Here is a 24,337-nt window from a genome sequence, read left to right on the forward strand (position 1 = left end):
AAAGTCTTGTTAAAAATGTAAAAAATTTCTATATGAACTATCCTTTGCTACCCTCCCCTGAAAAAAAGGCTGCCTGTCACAGCAACAGCGGGTGGGACACAGTGACCCTGGAAACTGCTGGGGAACAGTTCATCAAGTATCAGGGAAGATTGGGCGAAGATTTTACCGTACCTGATAAAGTGTAGTTTGGCTCCCTGTTCTGGGTACCTGGGAAAACAGAAACAGGGTGGTTGTAAACAGCAACTTCGTAATGCCTAAACTGTGCCTTCCTGAAAGAAAGTGACACTGTTTTAGCCCAGAGGTATACTCGCCATGGGCAGGATGTTATCTTGTGTCACTGGAACAATGGCTACACATAGTTAGTGACCACATTGAATAGCCTTTACCTCCCAACTGGCAGCAAACAACAGATTCCTATAGTTATTGCCCTTGTTATGAAAGGAAGAATTCAGTCTTAAAAGCCATAGCCCTCTTTCAAGCAATTTCTCTTACTGATTTTCATCCCAGTGCTCCATCTGTTTCATCAAGCCAGGGCTCACCTAGTGGAAAGAATACCTCAGTGTGTTGTTTTGTTTTATTGTCATTTTCTCTTGCCACTTCTTGTTGAGAAAGCATTAACAAATCCTGCACCACTTGGCTAACACATCCAAGGCTGGAACAGTGATCATTCTACCATCATGAGACTCCTGCTGTTGCTAGCAGATGTCTGTTGCAATGATAACACAACAGAGGAAACAAGGGCAGGAAACTTGGAGCAGTGCAAAAATATTTTGGATCAGAGACTGAGTGTTTGATAATCAGAAAGATCTGGAAATGTAAACCAAGATGTCTGAGTCACACAGCATCAGAAGTTTCTATGTTGCCTGTCAGCAGATATGTATTAACTGCTCTCGAAAATCAGCAGACAAATAATAAAGCCCTACTTTCCATTACACCTTATTTTCCTTAGACTGGGCAATCTTGCAATGGAAGTAAATGGCATATATCCACTTCAGATTTGAGCATGAAGGGGTTTATCTGCTTCTCAGATCCAGGATTGAAAGTCAAAGCCGCGTTTCATCCCTGCCTGAGTCAGTCTTAAAGAATAACAGACTGATTCCAGGAGTTACCAACCAAGATGTGTACACTACACATCTATAAATTGACATAATAGCCCTTTGATGATCCATGCAGAGAGTGATTTCTATCTCCCTTCAATACAAAAAAAGACTTGGAAAGCATGTCTTTCCAGAAGGGTATTCCTGATTTACAGTCCTATACAGCCCGTGATATTGTACTAGACTATTGGCTGTGCACAGACTTACTATCAGCTGTTACAGACAAAAGAGAAATCCAGAGGAAATACTCTGCTCTGGAAGAACAGCTACTCCAGCTTTTGCTAGAGGAGAATTCCCTTTCCAGGTCAGCACAAACATTCAGATTTTAAGCATAGTAAGGCATAGCCTGGCCAGGAGAAGGCACAGCTGCCCAGAAGAGTAATCAGTACTGCAAAGAAAACCTTCATAATCCCAAATGCTTGTGGCTGGATTTTGTAACAAGATTTCTTAAGCCCTTGCTCTATGACTGAATAAATTGTCCGGTGGCCTTGTATAATTTGCAGGAGCCTAATTGGAATGGCCAATATGGCCAAGGAGCAGTATTACAGGCTACTGGCACCATCTCCTTCCTTATTTCCTTCTTCTGTGTGAAGTTTTTTTTGTGGTTTTTTTGTGGTTTTTTTTTAAGAAGGACAAAAATATTCCCAGACATTCTTCCCTTTCTCTCAAATTCTCTGCCACCCACTCCTTTGCTATCTGTAACTGCAAAAAACCCCCAGACCAATGTGGAGGTAAACGTGATAAAAAGAGACTGTAGGAAAAGTAAAAGTAAAAGGAAATGGGAAAGGGAAGAAAAGAAAACTAGAGGAGGTGCCAATCTCTACGAGTCTCAACTGACATGCAGTTTGAGCTTGTACTGCTGTTCAGTCTCTTAGAACAAGGCCAGAAGGATCCGACCCTCCTGCTGTCCAAGTGTGCTCTGCCCAGGGGTAGCTTTGACAGTGGACTCAGTAAGAAGCAAAGAAGAGAGCTGAAGGACATAGTTGCTTTGTCAGTATACTTCTAGAGTGCAAAAAGGGAAACAAAGAAAAAGACATTTGGGAATGGGTGTCCTCCATTTTGATATCCTGGTCTTCTGTTTAGTCACATGGTTTTAAACTAGAAATTCTAGTCTTGGGGATTTTGATTACTGTCAGAAATGCAGTCCTGGGCTATGTGCTCTTTTTATCTGACTGTTTTCTCTCACAGTACCTAGAGCCCTTCCTCAGACAGATAAGGAAGTGCTCCGAGCACTCTGAGCAATGAGATGTTACCTTACTCAAAAAAAAAAAAAGCTCTTCAGAAAAATAAGAAAGAAAGAAATTACCTGGTGTTCACACCTGCTGACATGGTGTGGTTAGCTGTCGTGGCCCCTTTATGGCCTTGGTCACATCGACTCATCTGTGGGGCTGTCATAGGCCTGGCAAAGGGAAGGTGAATAGCACACTAAAGACTCAGCCTAACAAGTGTACTGAAATTCTGCTTGTGATCTGGTGACATTCAGCACTAATTTTACCATGTCTAAAACTCAAACATTATTCAAGCTAAGCTGCATGTCATGACCTCCTGTGCATTCCCTCTCCCCACACTGATAAGCAAATGCAGTCTCAGATCTTTGAACCATGTGGGTTACCTGGTGAGAACTTCTACACTGTACAAGAGGGCCTGCAAAGAGGTGGCAAGGGCAGCCATAGCAGCAATCTCCTCACGAGCTGCTGTCACAGTCTCCACTTGAGAGGTCTGTCGCTTCAGTTTCTGCAAGTAACAGGGAACTAGCGCTTCCAAGACCATCAGCATCTGGAGACTGGAAAAATAACCAATACTTGGTCTGTTTTATTTTGTCAATCCTGAAACTCTCATCAGGCAGAGGCTTAAGTTTCTATCTGAAGACCCCTGGATCTCTCACTAGCCTTGTGATTTCATTGTTTCTCACTAGATAAACAGTCCTGGGCCAAAGAAGCGCTTGGATCAGGGACTTCAGGTGGAAAATCAGCTGATGTCTGAAACAATAATGATAAAAACAACCTGAACTTCTAGGTATCTTCTGAATATGTCATCCATTTGCAGATGTTCATTTTCCCTTCCAAAGACACCTTTCTTCTTTGGTTCCCTCTTGGAAACTAACTTTTTTGCTTTACCAGTTTACCTCCCCTCTCTCTGTATCTTCCTGTATCTTACTGCCCAGGGAAGTGGTTGAGTCACCATCCCTGGAAGTATTTAAAAGACGTGTAGATGAGGCGCTTAGAGACATGGTTCAGTGGGCATGGTGGTGTTGGGTTGACGGTTGGACTTGATGATCTTAGAGGTCTTTTCCAACCTTTATGATTCTGTGATTCTATGATTCCTGTTCTTTCTAGCTGCCTGTTTCTGCCCTCCAGTTCCCTCTCCATTGCTTCTCTGACAACAGAAACCTGCAGGACACGGTGTGATCCCCGCTTGGAAATACAGCTTACGTGTTGCTGCTCAGGCTGCCATCCAGCTTAGTGCTGCAGCCATCCTGGCTGGCAGGATTTGGAGCCAGTGCCCTAGGAAAGGTATCAACAGGCAGAGGCTTGGCCTCGCAGAGAAGCCCTGTGCTTGGAATGCATTTCTATATCCTCTGCCTCCGTTTGTCAGCCTTGCTTTCACATGCCATATGCAGCTTTTATGCCTTTTCTGAGTCTGCACAAACCAAGAAAACACATTAGCACCTTCTGAATGATTCAGGAGCATAGGCCACCACTGTCACACATAGCTTGATGGCTTCACTGATCGAAAAGGTCAAGTCTTCATTCCCATAGCAGAAGTCTGAGGGAGTAAAGGAATATGAGAAGACTATCACACAAACATACTGAATATGAAAGGAGCTAGCATACTCCTTCCTTTTTCCCCTCCAATTGCTTGCTTCTCATGTTAACAATCCCCAATAGGCTCTCATTTTTTGACAAAAAAATCCTGCCATCCAAGAACTCAGTAGGTGAGAAACAGTTCTCAGTAGGTCAAATCACTGCTGAGCATAAGGCCTACTACAGCTGCTACTGGAGTCCCGTTTCAAGCATCACTCATCACAAGCAAAATCTTAAGCTCATACATGACAAGAACGTGTGTCAATTTAGTGACAATCTTTATGCTCCCTCCGCTTTTTCCTAGATGTTTCCACCACACTAAAAATGATGCTGATACACCACTGATGGCAGAAGATAGTTTTACTTCTAAAAAATAAAGTCCCTTCTATACTGGTAGGGTATAAGTCCCTTCTATATTGGTCCCTTCTATACATGGGCACCAGCTCAAAAGTGAGTCTGGTTTGCTAGTGATTTGAGAAAAAGTTTTCAAAAGCATTTAAGTCCCATACTACAAATACTACTTTGGGGATAATTAGTGCCAGGCACCAAGAAACTGAAGTATCCAAAGAATAATATTTGTAATACAACTATAGTCCTGTTTTCAGAAATGACTTTGGTATACAGGAGCCCAAGTCAAAGTTAAGGTCCCAAAGTGTGTAAATCACTTTGAACAATGGAACTTGGAAGTCAGATGTTTTAGGTATTCTGATCTTCATATGGAAAATACCAGGCATACAACATACTCATCGTCACGTGTGACAGTCTCATTGTCAACACACACTTGGGAATTTTCAGAGATGTCTTTGAATAACCCTCCATAGAAAACTCAAAGCTTTTATATAAATGTTTACTACAATACACAAAGAGGAAGAAATATCTTCTGTTTCTGTACCATTTTATATTATAACTTGTGATATAATTGTGCAGCACCATAAAATCCCAGTATATAACAAAGCTTTAACTCTAAGGCTAGACAGGTTTCACAGTCCATCAAAATCAGTATTATTTGAGGGAAGTGCAAATTTGGGAAATAACTTGAAGATCCTTATAAAAATCAGCAAAAATTACTTCCTTGCAAATCACAAAGCAGCCAAATTCTTAGATGCTGCATTGCATGGATAACTATCAAGAGACCCAGTGTCCTGGATACATCATACAGCCGTATATATTCTGCTTTGTGATAAATCAAGAACCCCCCCAGAACTCAGCACTGTTGAATGTCTGAATGGCATCCATCATTTACTAGTCATAGTCTGCCCACGGGAGAGGATGCTTTTGTTTCCTGCCCACATGGAGCAGAGGAGAGGATGACACTGATCTTGTCAGCATGATACAGTTTATTAGGCATCTTTATTCTTCACCCACAGATGATAAAATTCAAAATGCCAGGGGCTAGTCTCAGACTAGCAGGCTCAATGCAGAAGTAGCAGCTTTGGAATAAAATAAATTAACAATTCCCCTCCTGCAGAAAATGTGAAAAGGATGGTGGTGATAAAGCCAACCTTAAAAGCCTCATGAGGCATAAGAAACAGATATGACTGCACTCTGGGAGAAGAAAAGGGCCCGGAACAAATCATGCTGCGTCAAATGCATGCTGAATCAATAAACAACAAACCAGAATTACTGAATAAGGGGTACTTTGCTGTTACCTAATGACTTGAGAGGCTTTTCTGCTTTCACCAGCTCTAAGATGTCCAAAATGTCTGGAGTATCTCCCTCTAAAGACTGCAGCAGGTCAAACAGGCACTGAGCTGACACTCCTTTGCTGGTTCCATTGTTTGTAGCATCCTGTTTCAAAAACAGACATTCGTGGTTGATTTTCTGAGGGCCTGTCCTGGTTTCAGCTGGGATAGAGTTAATTTTCTTCCTAGTAGCTGGTACAGTGCTGTGTTTTGGATTTAGGATGAGAACAATGTTGACAATACACTGATGTTTTAGCTGTTGCTAAGTAGTGCTTACACTAATCAAGGACTTCTCAGCTTCTCATGCCCTGCCAGAGAGAAGCTGGGAGGGGGCACAGCCAGGACAGCTGACCCAAACTGGCCAAAGGGGTATTCCATACCATGTGACGTCATGCTCAGTATATAAGCTGGGAGAAGTTAGCCAGGGGAGGGGTGACCACTGCTCAGGAACTGGCTGGGCATTGGTCGGCGGGTGTTGAGCAATTGCATCGTGCATCACTTATTTTGTGTGTTCTTTTATCATTATTATTATTTTCCCTTCCTTTTCTGTCCTATTAAAGTGCCTTTATCTCAACCCATGAATTTTACTTTTTTTTTTCCGATTCTCTCCCCCATCCCACTGGGCGGGGGTTGGTTAGTGAGCGAACGGCTGTGTGGTTTTTAGCTGCCTGCCGGGTTAAACCACAACAGGGCCTGTGTGCGTTCCAGGAATCTTTATCTGGAGGTGTGGGCAACCTTTTTTTATTTTTGACAAAGGGCACACGTGGAGTTCAAGAGCTTACTGCTATCAAACAGTAAGCCTTGCCTGACTCAACAGATTAATGCTACAGTGGAAGCATGATCTGAAAACTGCATACAGCTTTACTTCCCAGAAACAGAAACTTTCTCCTTCGCTGCCCTGCGAAGGAGAAAGATGAGTGTACTTACAGTGTATGTGCAGTTAGATCTGGCAGTCCCACTTCAAATAAAAATGCCATTAACTTGCTTTAACTCACTAAAATGTTAAAATGTAATTAGTGAATATTTAAAACATGGCTAATCCAGTCTTATGGTTCACATGTATTAAAACTTGGCATTAAGCTTTTAGTTCCTATTGCTGGATTCTAAGAAAGGATTTGCCTTTAAAGAGTTACAAATCATTACTGTCCTTTTACAACCTATTTATACACAGAAATTTAAAACGAGACCACATTTACTAGCCTGGATACCAGTGGCCCATTATCTCAGCATCCTGCTCAATCAACTGATGAACAGAAGCATGCAGAAATAAGTTCAGGACCTGGTTCTGTGCAGCACCAAGTGCAGTAAGCACATGTTCAGTAAGAACATTCTTTGTGATCTCTGATGCGGGGCTGGCTGCATGCACAGGCTTCCCCATGCTGAGACTAGGGAATGGCTTTTACTCACAGGGAACTCCAGGAGAGGGGCCACACTTGCAAACAGCTGCAGAATAAAGGGCTTGCGATGCAGAATGTAGAACTGGCGGCACGCAAACTCAATCGCTTGGCGTAACTGGGGGTTGCTTTCATAGTCAGCGTATACCTGAGCAAATGAAAAAGGACATGGAAGTACTACTCCAGTGAAAGGGCTCTTCATCTCCTAACCCCAGACTGAATCAACTACAGCCTTGTCATTCCTGATATGTTTGCCTAATGTTTTTAAAGATGGAGACTTGTCTGCCCTCCTTGGCAATGCATTTCAGGGACAAACTGTACTTAGAAAAAAGGCTTGCTTGTCACTCTTGAACCTTCTTTGTCACAGCTTTAGTCCATTATTTTTTGTCCTATGTATCAGAGGTAGATCCCTCCCCTGTCCTTCCCAGAAGCACTCGACTTGTTTGAAGCCAGTTAGTGCTTTCTTCCTCAATCTTCATCTTTTTCAGTTAATCAGAGCCTGGCTCTTTTAGTCCTTTCTCATATGACATGTTTTCTAGAGGTACATCCCTGTTCCAGTCTGCAGTCTCTTCAGTTAACTGATGTTTTTTGTGCAGTGCCCACAGCTGGACAGAGCCAGCACTTCAAGTCAGGAGTGCTGCTGACTGGAGCAGCAGAATTATTCCATGTTTCTTTCACAGGATAGAAATCTGTATAGTCACCCCAGAATGGCACTTGAGATCTCTTCTTTTTTCTTTTTTAGCCTTCAACAGAAGGACACTGTTGATTCAAGTTTACCTTCAGATCTATAACAACTTCAGTATTCTGTTCTGCAGAAATGCTACTGAATCAGCTACTTTCACTTCCATATTTATGTGGCTGATTACTCATAAGTAAGGACCTATTCTTGTCCAACCTGATCAACATAATCTGTTTTTTTTTCCTTTTTTCAGACTGCATCTCCAGTTTGTAAAGATAATCTGAACTCCCAGCCTGTCCTCCAACACAGTGACAGTTCCACCCACTTTTAAGATATTTTAAGATTTTGAGAGTGGCATTTCCTTCAGGGCTGGCCACTGAACCATGCAGCCAATGTGTTGCCAATGATGTGGGATTTGTTTCTCAGTTATGTAAACAGTATAAATTGCTAGGAACAACTTCACTGTGCTTCCTTCTTCTGTCCATTTCAACTGCCTGTCTGCACTTCTCTGCTGGTACAAGTCTGCGGGAGGTTTGGGGTTGGGGTGGGCAGGATTTTCTTGCTATTTGTTGGCAACAGGTAATGCTGAGATTTTATTGTAGTGCAAAATTCACATTACAGAACAGGGCTCTGAAGGTTTCTAAACAATTATTGGTGTGCAAGACCTCTGCAGAGATGTATTTACTCCACAGTAGCCTAATAGGCTGAAGAGATGAGGATCTCTTTAGAACAATCAGAAGCCTCTAGCATGCTTATGAGGACAGTCAATCACCATGGCCTGTTACGCTTGCAATACCTCATTTACTTGAGAAAAGGGAAATAATTAACTGTATATGCATTTCACCAAGGAAAGCAGAAAAACCTGCAACAAAAAGAGCCCTGTAGGGGTATGTGCACGTATGCATCAAGAATTAAGCTATTAATGGCTGGTTCGAGCCCAGAAGGGGTAGAAGAATTTGTTTGTGATGACCACAAACAAACCAGCTGATCTTGGGTGCCTGGAACAGAGATGTGAGGGTCTGCAAAAACAAACAAGCTCAGCAACACTTGGGTTTTCTTTTGGAATTGCTTTTTTGCCTCCTGTGAGTGGTATTTTATTAATTCAGTAGTTGGCAATAACTGGGGGGGAGGGGGGGAGGGGAGAGGAAAGAATTACAAAACTGATTTCTCTCAGTATGAAAAGTGGAAATGAAGGGACAGTCCTTCACAGGACTGAATGGTTACTGTCAAGTACTTCAAATTAAGTTATTAAGTTATTTTATTTCAAAATGTCTTATTTCTAATGAATAAACCCATGCACTGCAGACCTGGATCCAATACATACTTATCTAACCATGTAAGGCATGATATTAAGAGTTTCCAGTTACTAAAGAGTTTGATTAGATAGCTAAATTCATCACTGGTCCTAATTATTGTGCTCTGTAAACTATGTTAAAATGAACATACATAGGGATGTTGTGGTCATTGTTTCTTTTACAGAAACAATAGGTTTTTTCTGCATTTGCGTTATAATACTAAATATCTATTTAGATACTGTCTTCGAGCCCTGCAGAAATAATCTTTCTATCTGTAAAAGAACTATATTGGGGTTTTTTTTATTTTCAGTACCTGATTTTTCCCAAATGTCAATAGGAAAAAAGGCATTTTGTACACTTCAAAGTGAAGAGAAACTCCACCTCGAATACTTGCAATATTTATCATCACTCACATGAAAAGACAACATACAGTTTTTCATAAACACTTAGCGTTATTTTCTGTTGCTAATTAAATTGCAGATAATACAATTATCATACTTAAAGAGGTGAATATAATTTAGTTTCAATCAGCAAGTAGCAAGTCCAGATATTTCAACTATTCCCCAAATTTCAGCCATCCCTGGAGGAAAAAACACTGAGAGAGACCCAAGGTCCAAAAATTTTCCAGAAATTTCACATTTCTGTGTAGAAGTACATAGTAAGGGAAACAGACATTCATTTATTTAACATAAAGAACAAAAGAAATTGTAGTCATTTACTCAAGAAGAAAAGGGAATGTAGTCTCAGGAATGCTGATTTGGGTCGTCCCACCTGGCTTTGTTGTTTGCCTTCTTGGGGCCCCCCAAATCTGTGACCTCACCAGGAATCAGCAGTTCAAAGTTTCCCCATTAATAGTCAGTTCTAGAACAAAGTGCTTGCTCTGAAGTCTTCACTCGTATTGTTCGTGGAAATGGCTCACCTGCAACATGCTGGGGAGGACCCACTGGTACCCGCTGAGGGAGAAGAGGTGGTTAAAGTGCACAGCTGTGTTGATGACTGTGGCAGCGTACTGCCTCAACAAGGCACTGTCCTCAGGGTGCAGGATCAGGGCACCATTGAAGACATTCAAGAACAGCATGATCTCATCCCCCCAGGGGAACTCGCTGGGCATGCCAAGGAACATCTCCTCCAGCAGCTTAATCCACAAGCTTTTCTGAAGAGTGTCCAGACCAAAGAGCTCTTTCCCAGCTGCGGGGGAGAAGAGGCAACAGCAATCAAATCAGTCCACCACAGCCAGCCTCACAACATTCCCAGAGGCCAAAGGCCTCTCCAAACAACCATCCCACAACACTGACCATTGTTCTGCCTTTTTAAAATTATTTCACCCATCCTGTACTTCTGGAAGTGCCCACAGGGCTTGAGCAAACCCTGACCGAAAGCAACGCACATGAAGACGAAGAATGATGAATATCACACAGCTCATTACATCTGCTCCCCACTGGCTGGAAATTCTCCTCTTATAAAGTGCAAGCAGATCTGAGCTTGTACGTGCATAATCTGCTCCACACAACCTGAATGGCTGTGTGGATTTATGCTGAATTTTTATGCTTCAGGTGTCCCACACATTACAGGGCATTGATGCATAGTTACAATAATGCTTCTGAAAGCAAGTGCCTTTAGGGCCTGTTACAGAACCTGCCAATGCTTACCATCCTGCAACAGGGGCCTGTTTAATCCCCAAGTCAGGCTGGAAACGCTACATGACTTTCAGATCAAAGTTTCTAAAAAAGAGGGCTGTTTCTACATCCCTGCTGCAGAATTTGCCTAATCTTCATTGAAAGTCCATTGGTTCCTCAAAGTGGATGGCAAAGGACTCTGAGCAATTCTTTTTAGGTGCAGTTATGCTACTGGACACAGTATTCCAGCTGTAGTTTCATGCATAATTTTAATACATAATTATAACTTATTCTCATTTGGGTCCAAAGAAAGTAGCTTTGTCTGGAGACCTCTAGCAGCAAAGCCCTTTCCGGTGTTGTGCTGACAAACCAACAGCTATGTATCATTTTCACTAGGAAGAGATTTATCAGCTTTCAGTAATGCTACAAGTCTGTATGTGTCTAAGGCAAATGAAGCCTGCATGTTTTTAAGGCAAATGAAGTGCCTCACAGAAACCTTCTGGGCCCTGTACAGCCACCAGAGAAAGCTATCAAAAGGCCATACCTTGGGGATCACTGAAGAGTGAGAACTCGGCATCAATGGCACTTCGGGGAAATGAAGGCAAGCGGAGGAGATCTTCCTGGAGCATAGATACATGGGACTGCTTGTGGGCAGTAGGGATTTTCTGTGTCAGCGATATGAGGAACAACACCCGCCCCACCTCTTCTAGCTTGCGGGTGAACACCTGAGAGAAAAAGAGACAAGGATCAAAATCAGTCTGATCAAAAAGTTCTTTACAACGTATATGCACTTTTCTAGGTTAGCTTCCATGACTTCCTCTGATGGGCGGGATGCTGCACTCACGGCCCAGAGGAACCTGTTGAAATTCACAGGGATAGTGCTGCACCCTTTTGCTAGAATATGTGTGACCACTGTTCTTCAGCCCAGCTTAGCAAAGATGGATCATGTTTGTAAAAGAGGTTTTAACAACACTTTCTATTTCAGTCTTGCAGAGGACCCTGAGCGGTGGTCAAACACTTTGCAACTGTGCCATGCGGTCTTTTGTAGATTAATGTAATCTTTGCCAGTGTGAGCCCCAACTGTCAGGGGCAGACCAACTCCAAACTGAAAGCCATACAGTTGCAGTTGCTCTCTGCAAGGTCTTAGACTATAGTCAACAAGAGGTTGGAATGGTTATCTACCTTCTGGGTTGAGGCTGGCTCATGTCTGGCCATAGAAAGTGTATGTATGGTTGCAAAAGAAAAGTAGTCAATAAAACAAAACAGACCAGATTCTGAGTTACTGTAAACAAGCAAAGTCCTGCTGACTTCAGATTATCGCTTCTGGTTTACGCCAACCGGGAAACTGAGTTTCACACTACCAGCCTCCTTTGAACTTCTGACTGGTAGGACTAGTTAGGCTAGCTATTTTATTTTGGTGCTAAAAGTAACCATAAGGCAGAGTGATGCTCAGTAGTAGAAGCAACTGCCTTTGGAAGCAGTTTCGCGACAGCTCTTAGCTACTGGGATGAAGCCAAAACTTGAAGCATGTGGCTTAACATGTGACAAAGCTCAGCTTCCCACATCTTGCAGTTGCTATGACCTTGCTGTGAAGTGCACTCAGCTTAGAATTGGGTGCTCAATCAATCAACAGTGAAGAAAGTACTTTTCCATGGCTTGCTGCTCTGTGGGTAGACTCTACAGTGCTGTTTTCTTTGCTGAAGCTGGATGTTGTCCAGCAACTTCTAGCATGACTACAGAGAGGCTGGTAGATGCTTGATTTAAGTTTTACCTTAGAAATGTTTTGGCCTCTAAGTACTCTAAATAGAAAAATGTGGAGTGTAAAATAACGCCCTGACAAAACTGGTCAGGCCATTTTAATCTTTTGGGGTCACGTAGGACATATCAAACTAATTTATTTGATATGTGGGACGCATCTCCTAGAACCACAGTGAGCATAATTTCTGCCAGAGAAGCAATCAAAATGTTCCCAAGTAATTTCAGATTTTTATAGACTTTCTACTGACAGATGCAGCACATGAAATATTTCCCTATTCTGTATTGTACACATATGAGAGAAAATTAACTATATTCTCCATTATTTTAGCTGCTAGTCCCTCTTAAGCAGCTTTATAGCTGCTTTTTATAACACTCCTGATGATATTTTCCTGTCCCTGCACTCACATTGCCAGGGACACAACTACAGTAGCTGCTTTTTGGCTAGAATAATACAACTGTTAATACCAAACTCATACAGTATAACCACATCCCCCTCCTTTTTATTTCCTGCTTATTATCATCCTTTGCAGATACAGCTAGAGCAACTTTTCCCTAAACACTCAACCCTGTGCTACTGAGACAAATTTGCTTTTGTGGAAAACAGAGCATGTGGCTTCTACAGATAGAGTAAGCTCAATACCATTGTCTTACTGTCTAAAGAAATGATACTTGTAGGGGTTTGCAGCACATTAAAGGCACTGCCCTGCCACTTTAGTTAGGGTTTAGTTCCTAAGGGAGAGCTCCTGGGAGCTGCAGAACATTAGCAGGATCGGACAGATTATCAGGTCATGAGGCTGGAAGTTGGAGGACAGTGCTCTTCTGAGGGCAGATATTTCCCTGAGAAAACAATCGCTACTGCTGTGCCTCTGGGAGTAGTGATGGTAAGACTAGCATCTGAGAGCAGGACAAGGAAGAGGGGTAGGTAACATTCTTTACAGTGAGAGGACAGAGAGGAAGGTAGAACAGATAATTCCTGCTCCACAGCCAGATAGACTTGAGAAGAAAAGGTCTTAAATGGGTTCCTAAAGAGCCAGAGGTCATGTTAAAGAAAGAAATAAGCAACTTTTGAAGCTGAGGCAACTGAAGCTCTTCTGGCCAAGTGTAGGAGAATGCAAAATGATCCACCTAAAAGAAGCTGGCTGGAGAGAGTGGGAAGGAATTCACATTGCATTCTTTGACTCTTCTTAAAATACAATACACCTGTCCAATGGCACCAGGGCACATTTCATGCCAATTGTTACTTCTCCAGCAAAGTTCTCTATCTGCATGCAGCATGAGTGAAGGCCTTAAAAGGAAAAAGAAAGGTTTATTTACAGGGTTTGCTTCTGGGCAGAGGTGTTTGGTAACAGTAAGATACCTGCTTCTGAATGAGCTCTTGACCTTTTTCTGGATGCATCTGCACCAGGTTGAGCTGGGGAGAAACTGACCTCCGGAAAGGATAAATGTCACGAACATAGGTCTGCCAGGAAAGGAAACAAGTGTATTTTAAACAAATGCAATCGTAACAGCATTACTCAACAGAAATTACTAAAAGGCCCTTTAGCCCTTTCTGAAGCTTTTGGGTAGGGGCTTTCAGACAGTGTCAGGCATCATGGAAGAGCATAAACAGAAGAGAAATTTGCTCTTTTCTAAGAAAGCCAGACATTAATGACTTAAAAGCAAGGGACTCCACTTCTGCTTCTTCCCTTTTCTATCAAACTGCAATCTTTCACCACACACAACTAAACACCCAAGATGTGGTGCCCACAGGACAGAATTCTGTCTGTTTATGGGCTGTTTGTTCTCCTTTAGATAACCCCAATGTTTAAAAGGGACAAGATGGAAAGAACAAAGTTGTCTGGACCTGACCTTTGCCTTACCTTGTTGTAATGAATAAGATTCCATCGCTTATCCATTAAAAAGTAATGAGAAGACTGTGTTTCAGGTATATTAAAAAACTCCAAACACTCCTGAAGAGAAAGAAAGAAAAACATCCTGTTACTTATTACCTGTCTTGTACAAAGACCACAACATCCAAAAGAAGAATATCCACCTAATAATGTATAAAGGCAAAAACCTGCATGCCTCAGTCAGGCTGGTACATTCTTCTGGCATTAATTCTTAATTTCTTTTTTTAATCATAAAGTACATGAATATGTTTGTGATAATCAAGGCATGCTGATATCACAGTCCTGAAGACTGATGTTACTTATTTCAATGTCTTCATATTGCACATATTTGTCTCTATATGAGCCACATGGGTATTGCAGCTTCCATTTCCATATTATGTATTTATCAAGCTTTAATGATACATGATGTACAGAGACACTAAAGTTCAGATTCTTCAAAGCACTGAGGTGTGTGATTCCCATTAAAATTTAACATAGTTGGACAAACTGAAGGCTTTTACAAATCTGTTTCTTATGTGGCTCGGTTAAGGCCATCCAGGAAATCTTTGGCAGAAGGGGGAACTGACCTCACATCTCCCAGATCCCAAGATACCATTGTGGCTACTGAACCATCATTTCTGCTCTGATCTTGGTCATTCTGTTTAGTCTTTAGTGTTGATAAAACCAAACATTTAAATGATATATGTATTTATCCAAAGGATAGTATACAGCAAATACCCAACAAACTGCAGTGTCTTCAAATGTAGTTGCATTTGTGGGGTTTTGGCTGTCTGTGAGGTCAGGGCATTTCTGTTATCTTTAATATGGGATCCTGTTTCTTGCAACCAAGCTCTCCTCATACGGAGACAGAAATGGCTGTTACAGCAAAACTTCTCTCTCCCACACTGAAACAGGACGATCAGGCAGAATGTATTGCTGGCATACAGGTATGGCAGGTAAATGTACTATTAAGCAGTTTGTCCAGTTCAAAAACTCACTCCTACCTTCAGAAGAGCCTCAAACTGTGTATCCTCATGGACTGGTAACTGAGTTGGGATGTCACACTCATTCTGTCCATGCACGACAAGAGTCTTTGTGCCTAAAGGAAGAAAAGCAGTTTCATTCTCTCTGGCTTCATTAATTAACTCAATTTCAGAAGACTGCCCATGGAGGAAAAGCGATAGTTAAAATTCATTCCTGGGCAGACAGACAATACCGGTCCTGTCTGGAATCCATTATGTAGTGTTAGCATAGTCTCACACTTCTACAGTTAATGAGAAATTGATCTGTTCCTAAAGGATTGAGCTGGCTTTAGCAGCAACCGTCACTCTGAGGAAGGAACAAACCTAAAAGGTCAAATCTGTTTTTCAGCAAGATATCTCTTGCCTGACTCATGACGCCTCAGGCTCACAGCATGCTTTTCTTGGGCTCTCTCAAGACTTAAATGAGAGGTTGCATCAAATCAAACTGAGTCTGAATGGCGCAGTCTTACTACGATCATCCTGCCAGCCTTTCACAGCCCAACTGGCACAAAGCTCTGGGTTGAAAAGACTGTTCTAATTCACTTTCTGTTTGCTTCTTTTAGAGCTTTTAAAGTGGCTTTCTGAATCTGAGGGAATTGGAAGTGGAATTTACCGACTGAATCCTCAACTCAAGGAAAACTGACTTAGAATATGCAGCCATTTGTAGCAGGTCTTTTTCAGACCCAGTTCTGATGGAGCTCCTTTTTGGTAGAAGGGGTCATGAACTTGGAAGTGAAGGAGATTTAAAGACTCATTTCTTATACCTGGCATTGAGGCAGTCACCAGCAGCTTCACTTCACATTGTTCCTTCTTCATAGTCTGTTTGAGATCCTTGAAGAACAGTCCTTCTACATAACCAACCACTTCCCAAAGGAAGGTAAGTGTGGCAGAAATGGCATCCATGCCCCATTCACACGGCGTGCGTACAAAATACATGATCAGTCCTACCTGCAGGTAATAAGTAAGAGGAATATCAGGTTATACACACTTTTAACTGTGCAGAGCTTAGTATAAACAGAGAACAAGAATATTGTTCTTCTACCTGTCTTCACTCAGAAGGATAAACTCATTAAACTTGCGTCCTGAAAGTTTACACATACTACAGAGCAATCAGCCTGTACTAGGAGGATGAGGGATGGGGACAAAAAGTACTGTTGCAGCCCAACCTTAAAAGCCATTGTAGATGAGGAAAAGGGAGAACCTCTGCAGTAAGAGAATTCCTGTGCCTTCTGCTCTGATGCGCTGCCATATAGACAACTCACAAACAACAGAGGGCTCCTGGAGTAGCATACATCTTGTCTGTTTTTTCATCTCCTAATTGAAAGAACTGCAGCAAATCCATTTTCCACAGTCTAGAAAGAAGCTACTAGATTTGCTCCAATAGGACTGTCCAAGAGCAAAGCACTTTCTGAATCAAAATTAAGTAAAATAATTTGTTTTTTGTTTTCTGGCACTGGGATCCTTCTATTGGTCTACAACTCATTGTCCATGGTTCCATTCAGAAATCCATGACAGGTTGCTTAGGGGTTTAATAAAAAGTTAAAGGTTCCTTTTCCTCTTCCTAGAAGGAATGAAAGGCCTGTGTAAGCCTGTTGACTTGCATCCACAGCCAGAAGCAGGTATGAGCTATAAAGGAAAAGTTATGAGCATTTATTTCCTTGTAGATTCTGACATTAACTTCTTAGGACACATGCAGTCAGAGGTGAGATTCTGGGCTGCACAGTGGACCCACAAGCTACTCACCAAATAGTTAAAGAGGATGTGAGATGTCTGGGCAGGGAAGTCTCCGATGTTCAACAAAAGCTTCCTTAACATATACATCAGCTCATCCTGGAAGAAAGGCAAATGGTTTTTCTTTCCCTCACAAAATGGAGAATGGATTTCTCCCTTTTGTCCTCCCTGGTTTTGTTTCTTCCCATTTTTCCGTACTCCCTTGTTCAGCTCTGTCTCTTGGTGCATGAAGTAGAACTATATGCTTGTGACTGCTCCCACATTTCCCAAAATAAGGCCCAGGGCACAGCACCCAGGTCAACGTCTTTCTTTTTTATCTGAGAGAGGCCAATAGCTCCTATTGCAATTTGTACTGACTGATTCTGCACTCCTCTCCCTGTGATAATCCCTGTGTTGCTTATCACAACAAATGACTGCCTAGATGATCTGTGAAATCTAGTTCAGCTCAACTCAATAGCTGTGGCTGCTGGGTAGGAGGTGGGGGCAGAATCTAACTTTTCTTCCTTTAGAGGCTGCCTGCTTTAAATGTAGACTAATACATTTCTTATGGTGGGAAGGGGGTGTAGAGTGGAAGGAATCTCACTGTCAGCTAAGGACTGACAGACCATATAATAGATTTCTTCTATGGCCCTCATCCTCTGAACCCGCAGCAGATTTGAGCTAGCGTTAGGGGCATGAATATGCATAGGACAACCCATGACAATGGTACATCTGCTGAAAGCTTCCAAGGAAATACACCTGTTCTCTGCGTTCTGTACTCACCGTTGTAGTAGGCTTATGAAGAGATGGTAAAACAGCAGACTATGCTAGCTCAGAGGCTGCTGAGGCTGGACAGCATATAGCTTCCTTCTCAAAGATACTTAACAAACAGAAGTGACCCTCTGAACTTAAATGGAAGCTTTGGGGACTATGTCTGAGAAGTCTTAGGAATGAGTGAGGGCCACTGAGATCTGATTACTCAAGGAACCAAAAAGCAGCCTTTCCTGGCCTTTCTTGAGGTTCAGTATTCATTTTGTAGTCAGTTCTTAGGTGGTGGCTTGGAAGATGAGGACAGTGGTATTATTGATATCATACAGTGAGTGGCAGTTGAGAAAGTGGTATGGAGAGTCTCACTGCCTTTCATCCAGTCAGAACTGGTATGACTTTCTTCCATAAAGCTTAGCCATGGCACTAGAAAATGGTCTAATAAACCAGGGAGAGACAAGGCCACCCCCATCTTTCGGAGAAAGCTGAACAGAGGGCATGGGTGAGGCAATATTGCCTGTGTTAGATAGAAAGGGTTGTGCTTCACTAAGCAGCTGTTCAAGCTTTGCCTAGAGCAAGTCAGATCCTTAGCGGTGGTAAATCAGCTATGTCCCATTTACATTAGTGGACAGAGATTGAAGCCAACTGATGATACGGCCTAAAAGCCTTTGAGCTGCGTTATAATAGTGAATGTTCTTCTCCAGTGATGCCCACAGAGTGATTCTGCTTGCAGCTGTGCTCCCCTGCTCTAAGCAATACATACACCCATTGGTGAGACGAAGAGTTTACCTGTCGGTTGCTGATTGTGAGCTTCTCAAGGAAATGGCGCAAAACTGTGGAGGGGTCTTCAATTAAGCAGTTCCACAGGACTTGCTGAGCAACAGCGCTTACTGTAAAAGAGAAAGAAAACAAAGTCAAAACCGTCTCCCTTGGAAAAGCCTTGAACTGGTACACTTAGACACAAAAGTTCCTAATCTTCTACCACAATTGTCATTTTTGTACTGAAACACACAGGAGGATTCCTGGTCCCCAGTGCAGTCATCTCAAGCAATAATGATAGGTGTAATATTTGAACCTTCCCTAGCTATTGGTGATATGGCAGGAAGCACTTCACCACTGTAGTCAGAGGAACAATAAATAAATAACTAGTTGGATTCACAACTCCAGGTGGACGAATCTGGCAATTAAATAACATAAATTCATATACTTTTTTGTTGATGCATAGAACTTAAATTTCATGGTGATTCATTGAGTGATTTTATCTGGTATTGGTGAACAGTATTAGATAGCAGGGAATTGTGTTGATGATCAACTCCCCAAAGTGTAATTAATTGCAATCCTGTGAAAATTAACAACAACAGAGAATTATTCATTTATTTTTTTTTCAGTACTCAGTCCCTGATCACAAAATGACACATACATTATTTAGGTGGCTGACTACACCCACCCAAAACTGAATACAAAATGTAACAGAAAATGAAATGTGCAGTCAGCTGACATGATGAGTGATGAGAAAGGAAGAAAGGGCAACAGTCCACCATCTATAAACATTTTAGAGAAACAAATACAGGAAAAATGCATTATTACTTTACAAATACATCACAGACTAGAAAAAAAATGTTCAAGCTGTGTATAGGTGGCTTTCCGTTTGTCATAAGATCAAAGAAATGTTGGTGGGAATAGACCTCTGGAGGTTTCTAGTCCAAGCCCTGCTTGGAGCAGGACTGTCACTGACACCAGATTATGTCAGCCATGGCTTTGACTAGCCACGGCTTGATAACTGCTGTGGATGGGGAATCCATGGAGATTGCACTATGCTCCTGGTTGTGAAGTTCCTTCCAAATTTCTAACCTGAACCTCCCAAACTGCAACCTCTAAGTTAGAGTTCCTCTAACTCTGTTTCCTTTTCATCACACCAAACAAGCCCAGCTTCTGCAATCACTTCTCACAGAACACCTGTTTTAGGCCTCTTACCATCCTGGTATCCCCCCACTAGAGCCTTTTCAGCTTCTCAATATCTTTCTTGAATTGGGGCCTTTTTTAGGGCCCCAAAAGAGCAAAAAACCCTCAAAACCTAACACAAATAATGGAGAAAAAAAGGGAAAAACCCTACAAAGTCACATTTCTGTTATGAATCTACTTTCAAATAGTTTGTGAAGATTTAATAGATTATTCATAGGTTTTTTAACAAACATATGTACTCATAACAATATATAGCGCATATTACTTCTAGGAAACATGAACTGTGAGCAAATACAAGGTTGTGTTACACCTCTCTTCCACTTTAGTTATGGCACCTAACAAATGTAAGCCATTGTTCAATGTGCTGGCAGGTTCTGCCACCCTTGAACAACAATCACGTGAAGTTTAGTCTAGGTCAGTACCAGCTACTCCATCCTCCCGGACTTCTCCATCTTCCATCAAATGGACAATGGGGAGCACTGCTGCACAGATGCATGCTGGAAACACAGCTTGAGGTGGTTGTGGCACATGATGGTTTGGAGTATGCTCTGTAGTGTGTTCTTCATCTGGAGCAGTAAGAAGAGTAGAAGGTGCATGTTAGTGAATAAGCCATGGTATTATCCAGGCAGGTTAAAGTAAACATTTATGTTAGGTGCTGTACAAACAGAACAACATGATAGGCTGTCTGATCACTGCAAGCATGGCAGGATCACTGCTATTTCCAGAAGAAATTGAGCCTCCAGCCAACTTCTTGATCAAGAATTTTCATTGTAAATATATATTTTTTCAATTTACATTTCTCTTCTTTTACAGAACCCATTTTCCTTTTGATGAAATCCCATTTCATTACCATTGTTCAGCCAGAGTGCTCTCCATGGCACTACTCTGTAAATGAAACATGAGAAGTAACGGAAGACATTGTGACAGCAGGAGTGAATAAAATAACGCAGGGCAGTAAATTATTATAAAGTGGCTCAAGCTTGGGAATACATTTGCAAAAGGAAATGCCACCAGCTTTATGGGTCAACAGGAAAGGCTTCCAGTGAATGAAATCCTAGGAAAGGATACTCCAAAGTGAAGTCAACCCACCTTCTGCACTGACTGCTGACCGCACTGACCAGACAGAGCCACGGCGGAAAGAATAGTTCCTATGAGATGTACTGGAGGTGCAGGAAGGACTCACAGAGAGACGGCGGGAGGCCAGGTTGGCAACTTCTTCTACTGGCAAAGAGAACAGGAAATGTCAATCCAGATCCAACTGACAGACTTAAGGGAACTTTCTGAAGGACAGCACTTACGACCAAATTGGAACATTGAAAGTTCAAGTCAGGTAACACTCAAAAGACACAATTTAAAATCTGTAAAGACCATCTATAAAGATCAGTCAGACAGGTAATTTGCTCATGCTTTGGGAACCAGCAGAGCATTGTTCCACAAGAGTGATCAGTTCTTTGGTGAGTCATACTGTAACTGCATCAGCTCTATACTTCTTTTCATCTACATCCTGTTAACCATCATGGTTGCTGGTGCTTAGTTTTTCCTAAGAATTGGGATTTCTGCTCACAGATTTCTCAATGTGTGTTTAGATCTGAAAATCAGTGTACTCACCTAATGGCACATACCTTGGAATGCCTTTAATGAAATCTTTGTGCTCTATTAGCCTGGACCAATGACAATCCTCGCTCAAAGACTAAGCTTTTCATGACCCATGTCATGTAACTTTGGCCATCTGAAAGTTTGGTACTGAGGTTGAGCTGGTCATCTAGGCTCCCACACTAGTCACCATAAAGGTAGAAAACTCCAAGGACAATTCAGCCTATCCTAGGCTATGTGTCTTAAGACAGATACTGCCAAAGGGTGATTCCTCCCACCCTTTAATTATTAAAGGGTTAAAGTTAGGAAAGACAAATTTCATTCCTGAGGGCACCAAAGCAGGGACTTTCCTAACACTAACAATCAATGTGCCTGGACATCACACCCCTAAGCAGTGCCCTGTGTTGGTGGCAGGTGCTCTCAGGTTCCTGGAATGCAGTTCCTGGCTGTGGAGCACACCTTCTTCTTCCTGCTCTGAGCTTGGTGTGCAGGTTGGCTCATAGCAGGCCTCCTGAGTGATGGGGATGGCAGTGATGAGACTGGCTTCCCGGCCTAGGCGCTTCTTCTCTTCCTCCTGCTGCAGGTTCTTCAGGATGTGCTCTGCTCGCTGATGGGAACGTGACACAGCTCTGGCTGAAAATGACTTCTGTCAGAAAGAAAAGAGAAGAAACACAGCCTGAAGCTGTTAGTTAAGATGCACACATCCTGCATTTTCTGCCAGAGACCTCAACGACATTAAGCAACTCAGTTTCTAGATACAAATCAGACTAGTGCTAGCTGAACAGAGATTCACCAGGAGACTCCTCTTGGAGCAATTTCTACAATAAGCCTTGGTGTAGACTTCTCCCAAGAGACACCACATGAACCAATGCAGAGAAAATGGTCTGTCAGACAGTTCAAGTGAACTAATCTTCTCTTGGAGAGAGAGCAGCTGTGTGCTCCTAAGATCTGAGTTACTGTCTCTCACAGGGGTATGATACGCGGTACAGTACCTCAGTGAACAAACAGAAAAGCCTTATGCCCCTGTAGAAAATTCTGTGTGCCTTACATGGACAGTGTACTAGATTTTTCCCAGCTGAAGAAGACAAGAAAACTCAGAGTTTAGCCCACATCTTTTGGCTTTAGCTTCCCCCATGCTGCTACAGAATAAAAACAGTGCTTACTCTCACGGTGTCTCTGCTTACCGACTGGTCTTCATTTATAGGATCTTGCACACTCCCGCTGCACTGAGGGACCCAGGGGGGGTCAAACATTGGCACAGATGGCATTCCCAGGACAGGAGAAGGCAGAGTGAAGTTTATACTTGGAGGAGGGATCTAACAAAAACACAAAAGACATTTTGTTACACTAGATCATTATTAATGTCAGTACTGCTAATTAAACATGAACACAAGTACCCAAGACATCAATTACCTCTGCAAATTTTTCCCAACTCCATATCTCACTACACTGTAACACCATGTATCACACAAATTTCTTTCTTTCTCTGATGTTTTTCCTGACCTGTGTCCCCATTACACTCTCCCCATTTTATACAGGAGTTCTACACATCACCTCCCCCACTAGTGTGACTTCACACAACCATTTTTTTCTCTAAACAGATTTTCAGGCAATTTCATGGCAGCGTGTCATTACACATCTATCCCACAAGGCAAGTTGTAAATGGCAACGTTGTGTTTAATGTATCCTATCTACCTTAAAGATCTGCTGTGCTCCCTCTTCCATCCTTGGCCAGACTTGATACCTAAACCTCCAGAGTGTGTGAAATTTGAGAATGGCATTCAGTCTTTGCACTGTCTCTGGGTGATGAAATTCGGACATCAGCATGTCAGAAACGGCCTCTGGCACTTTCACAGCACACAGCAGGAACATGGCAGCTGCAGGGAGAGAACATCTGATCATCTGTTTTCCTTAATAATGTGTTTATTTGGCAGAGAAAAACTGTGGCTGTACAAACCCCCACCAAAAGAAACCTAATCTTGGCTCCAGAAATGAGATCAGCAGTCTACCAGACCTCGCGAAAATTACACTGCTTCATGAAACCAAGCGCGTGTGATTCTACCTTTTGGAGCCACACAATGTTACGTGTGGTGCTTGTAAAAGGTTCTGGAAAACCTGCTTTTAAAATAAAACACAGTTTTGCTCTTCTCACTAAAACCTCAGTCATGACTGGTTTAAAAGGAGAAATATCTCTTGAAGTAACAGGACTAATTCAGTTTGGCTTTCAAAGATTCCACTTCTAAGTGATTTCTGTGATGATTAATAAAGGCTGGTTTAACAGAAGTTCAGCCTTCCCCTCAGAGCAGGAGGCAGTGCCCCAGTAGAGGTCTCACCTATCTATTTTCATGGATAAAACCAAAAAGAAAGGTTCTTAGTTAAATGGGCACCATGCAGTGATCACAATCTGCTTCCAGCAGAAAAGGAATTGCTATGAATTGAGAGACAAAGGACCAATGGACCACAATGGAAAACAGCACAATAGAAGTTCATAGAAGTTCAGAAGTTGTTGGCTCATAGTTGTTTCATTGGATCATATTTGAATACAAACATAGTCCAACTCCAGACCGATGGTGGCCAATTAATTTAGATGGGTGTCTGATGGTCACTGAGCAGGAAAGAAAAACAGGGGGAACAGTGTTGCTGTGGGAGTTCAGTGGGTGTCAGAGAGTCCATGGCTTCTTTGACCAGTAGCTCACCACAGATCACTGTAGACAATTTCTCTAGGTTTGGTGGCTGTTCCTCCACAGTAGAAAGAGGACATTTGCCGTTGTGTTTGCCTCAACACTTATTCAGAAGGTGCCAGGCATGAGAGCTGCACTGATGGGAGGCAGTCTGAACATCTGCAGAAAAACAAGGCTGGTCTTTGACTGCCTAGGTCCTGCCTTGCACTGTGAAGGCTCCTGTTCCTGCTCCAAAGTCCTGCTCCAAATCTGTAGGGACCCTCCTGTTTCACCAGCTCAGAGAACTTTCTACTTTTTGGTGTTTTCAGTGTAACTATGTCAAGTCTTAGTAGGACTGATTTAAAAGTGTGAGCTCAAACTGAAGTAACCAAAAAAAAAAAAAAAAAAAAAAAAACCCTTTAAAGAGCAATA

The 24,337-nt window shown here is 42.2% G+C and overlaps 1 protein-coding gene across 1 annotated transcript in view; it reads right to left on the bottom strand.

The window, feature by feature from the left end:
• The window catches only part of UNC80 (unc-80 homolog (C. elegans)), a 136,141-nt gene that overhangs the window by 29,974 nt on the left and 81,830 nt on the right, over window positions 1-24,337 (bottom strand). The window contains 19 exon segments of the mRNA XM_009329652.1: window positions 172-207; window positions 2,404-2,496; window positions 2,710-2,880; window positions 3,767-3,863; window positions 5,551-5,689; window positions 6,991-7,125; window positions 9,871-10,139; window positions 11,112-11,292; window positions 13,683-13,784; window positions 14,185-14,274; window positions 15,198-15,292; window positions 15,980-16,163; window positions 16,959-17,045; window positions 18,480-18,580; window positions 20,075-20,218; window positions 20,742-20,873; window positions 21,705-21,891; window positions 22,430-22,561; window positions 22,941-23,122. Coding sequence (XP_009327927.1) covers window positions 172-207; window positions 2,404-2,496; window positions 2,710-2,880; window positions 3,767-3,863; window positions 5,551-5,689; window positions 6,991-7,125; window positions 9,871-10,139; window positions 11,112-11,292; window positions 13,683-13,784; window positions 14,185-14,274; window positions 15,198-15,292; window positions 15,980-16,163; window positions 16,959-17,045; window positions 18,480-18,580; window positions 20,075-20,218; window positions 20,742-20,873; window positions 21,705-21,891; window positions 22,430-22,561; window positions 22,941-23,122 — 2,557 coding nt within the window.

The sequence above is a fragment of the Pygoscelis adeliae genome, unplaced genomic scaffold (assembly GCF_000699105.1).
Source record: "Pygoscelis adeliae isolate BGI_AS28 unplaced genomic scaffold, ASM69910v1 Scaffold7, whole genome shotgun sequence".
Taxonomy (NCBI): Eukaryota; Metazoa; Chordata; class Aves; order Sphenisciformes; family Spheniscidae; genus Pygoscelis; species Pygoscelis adeliae.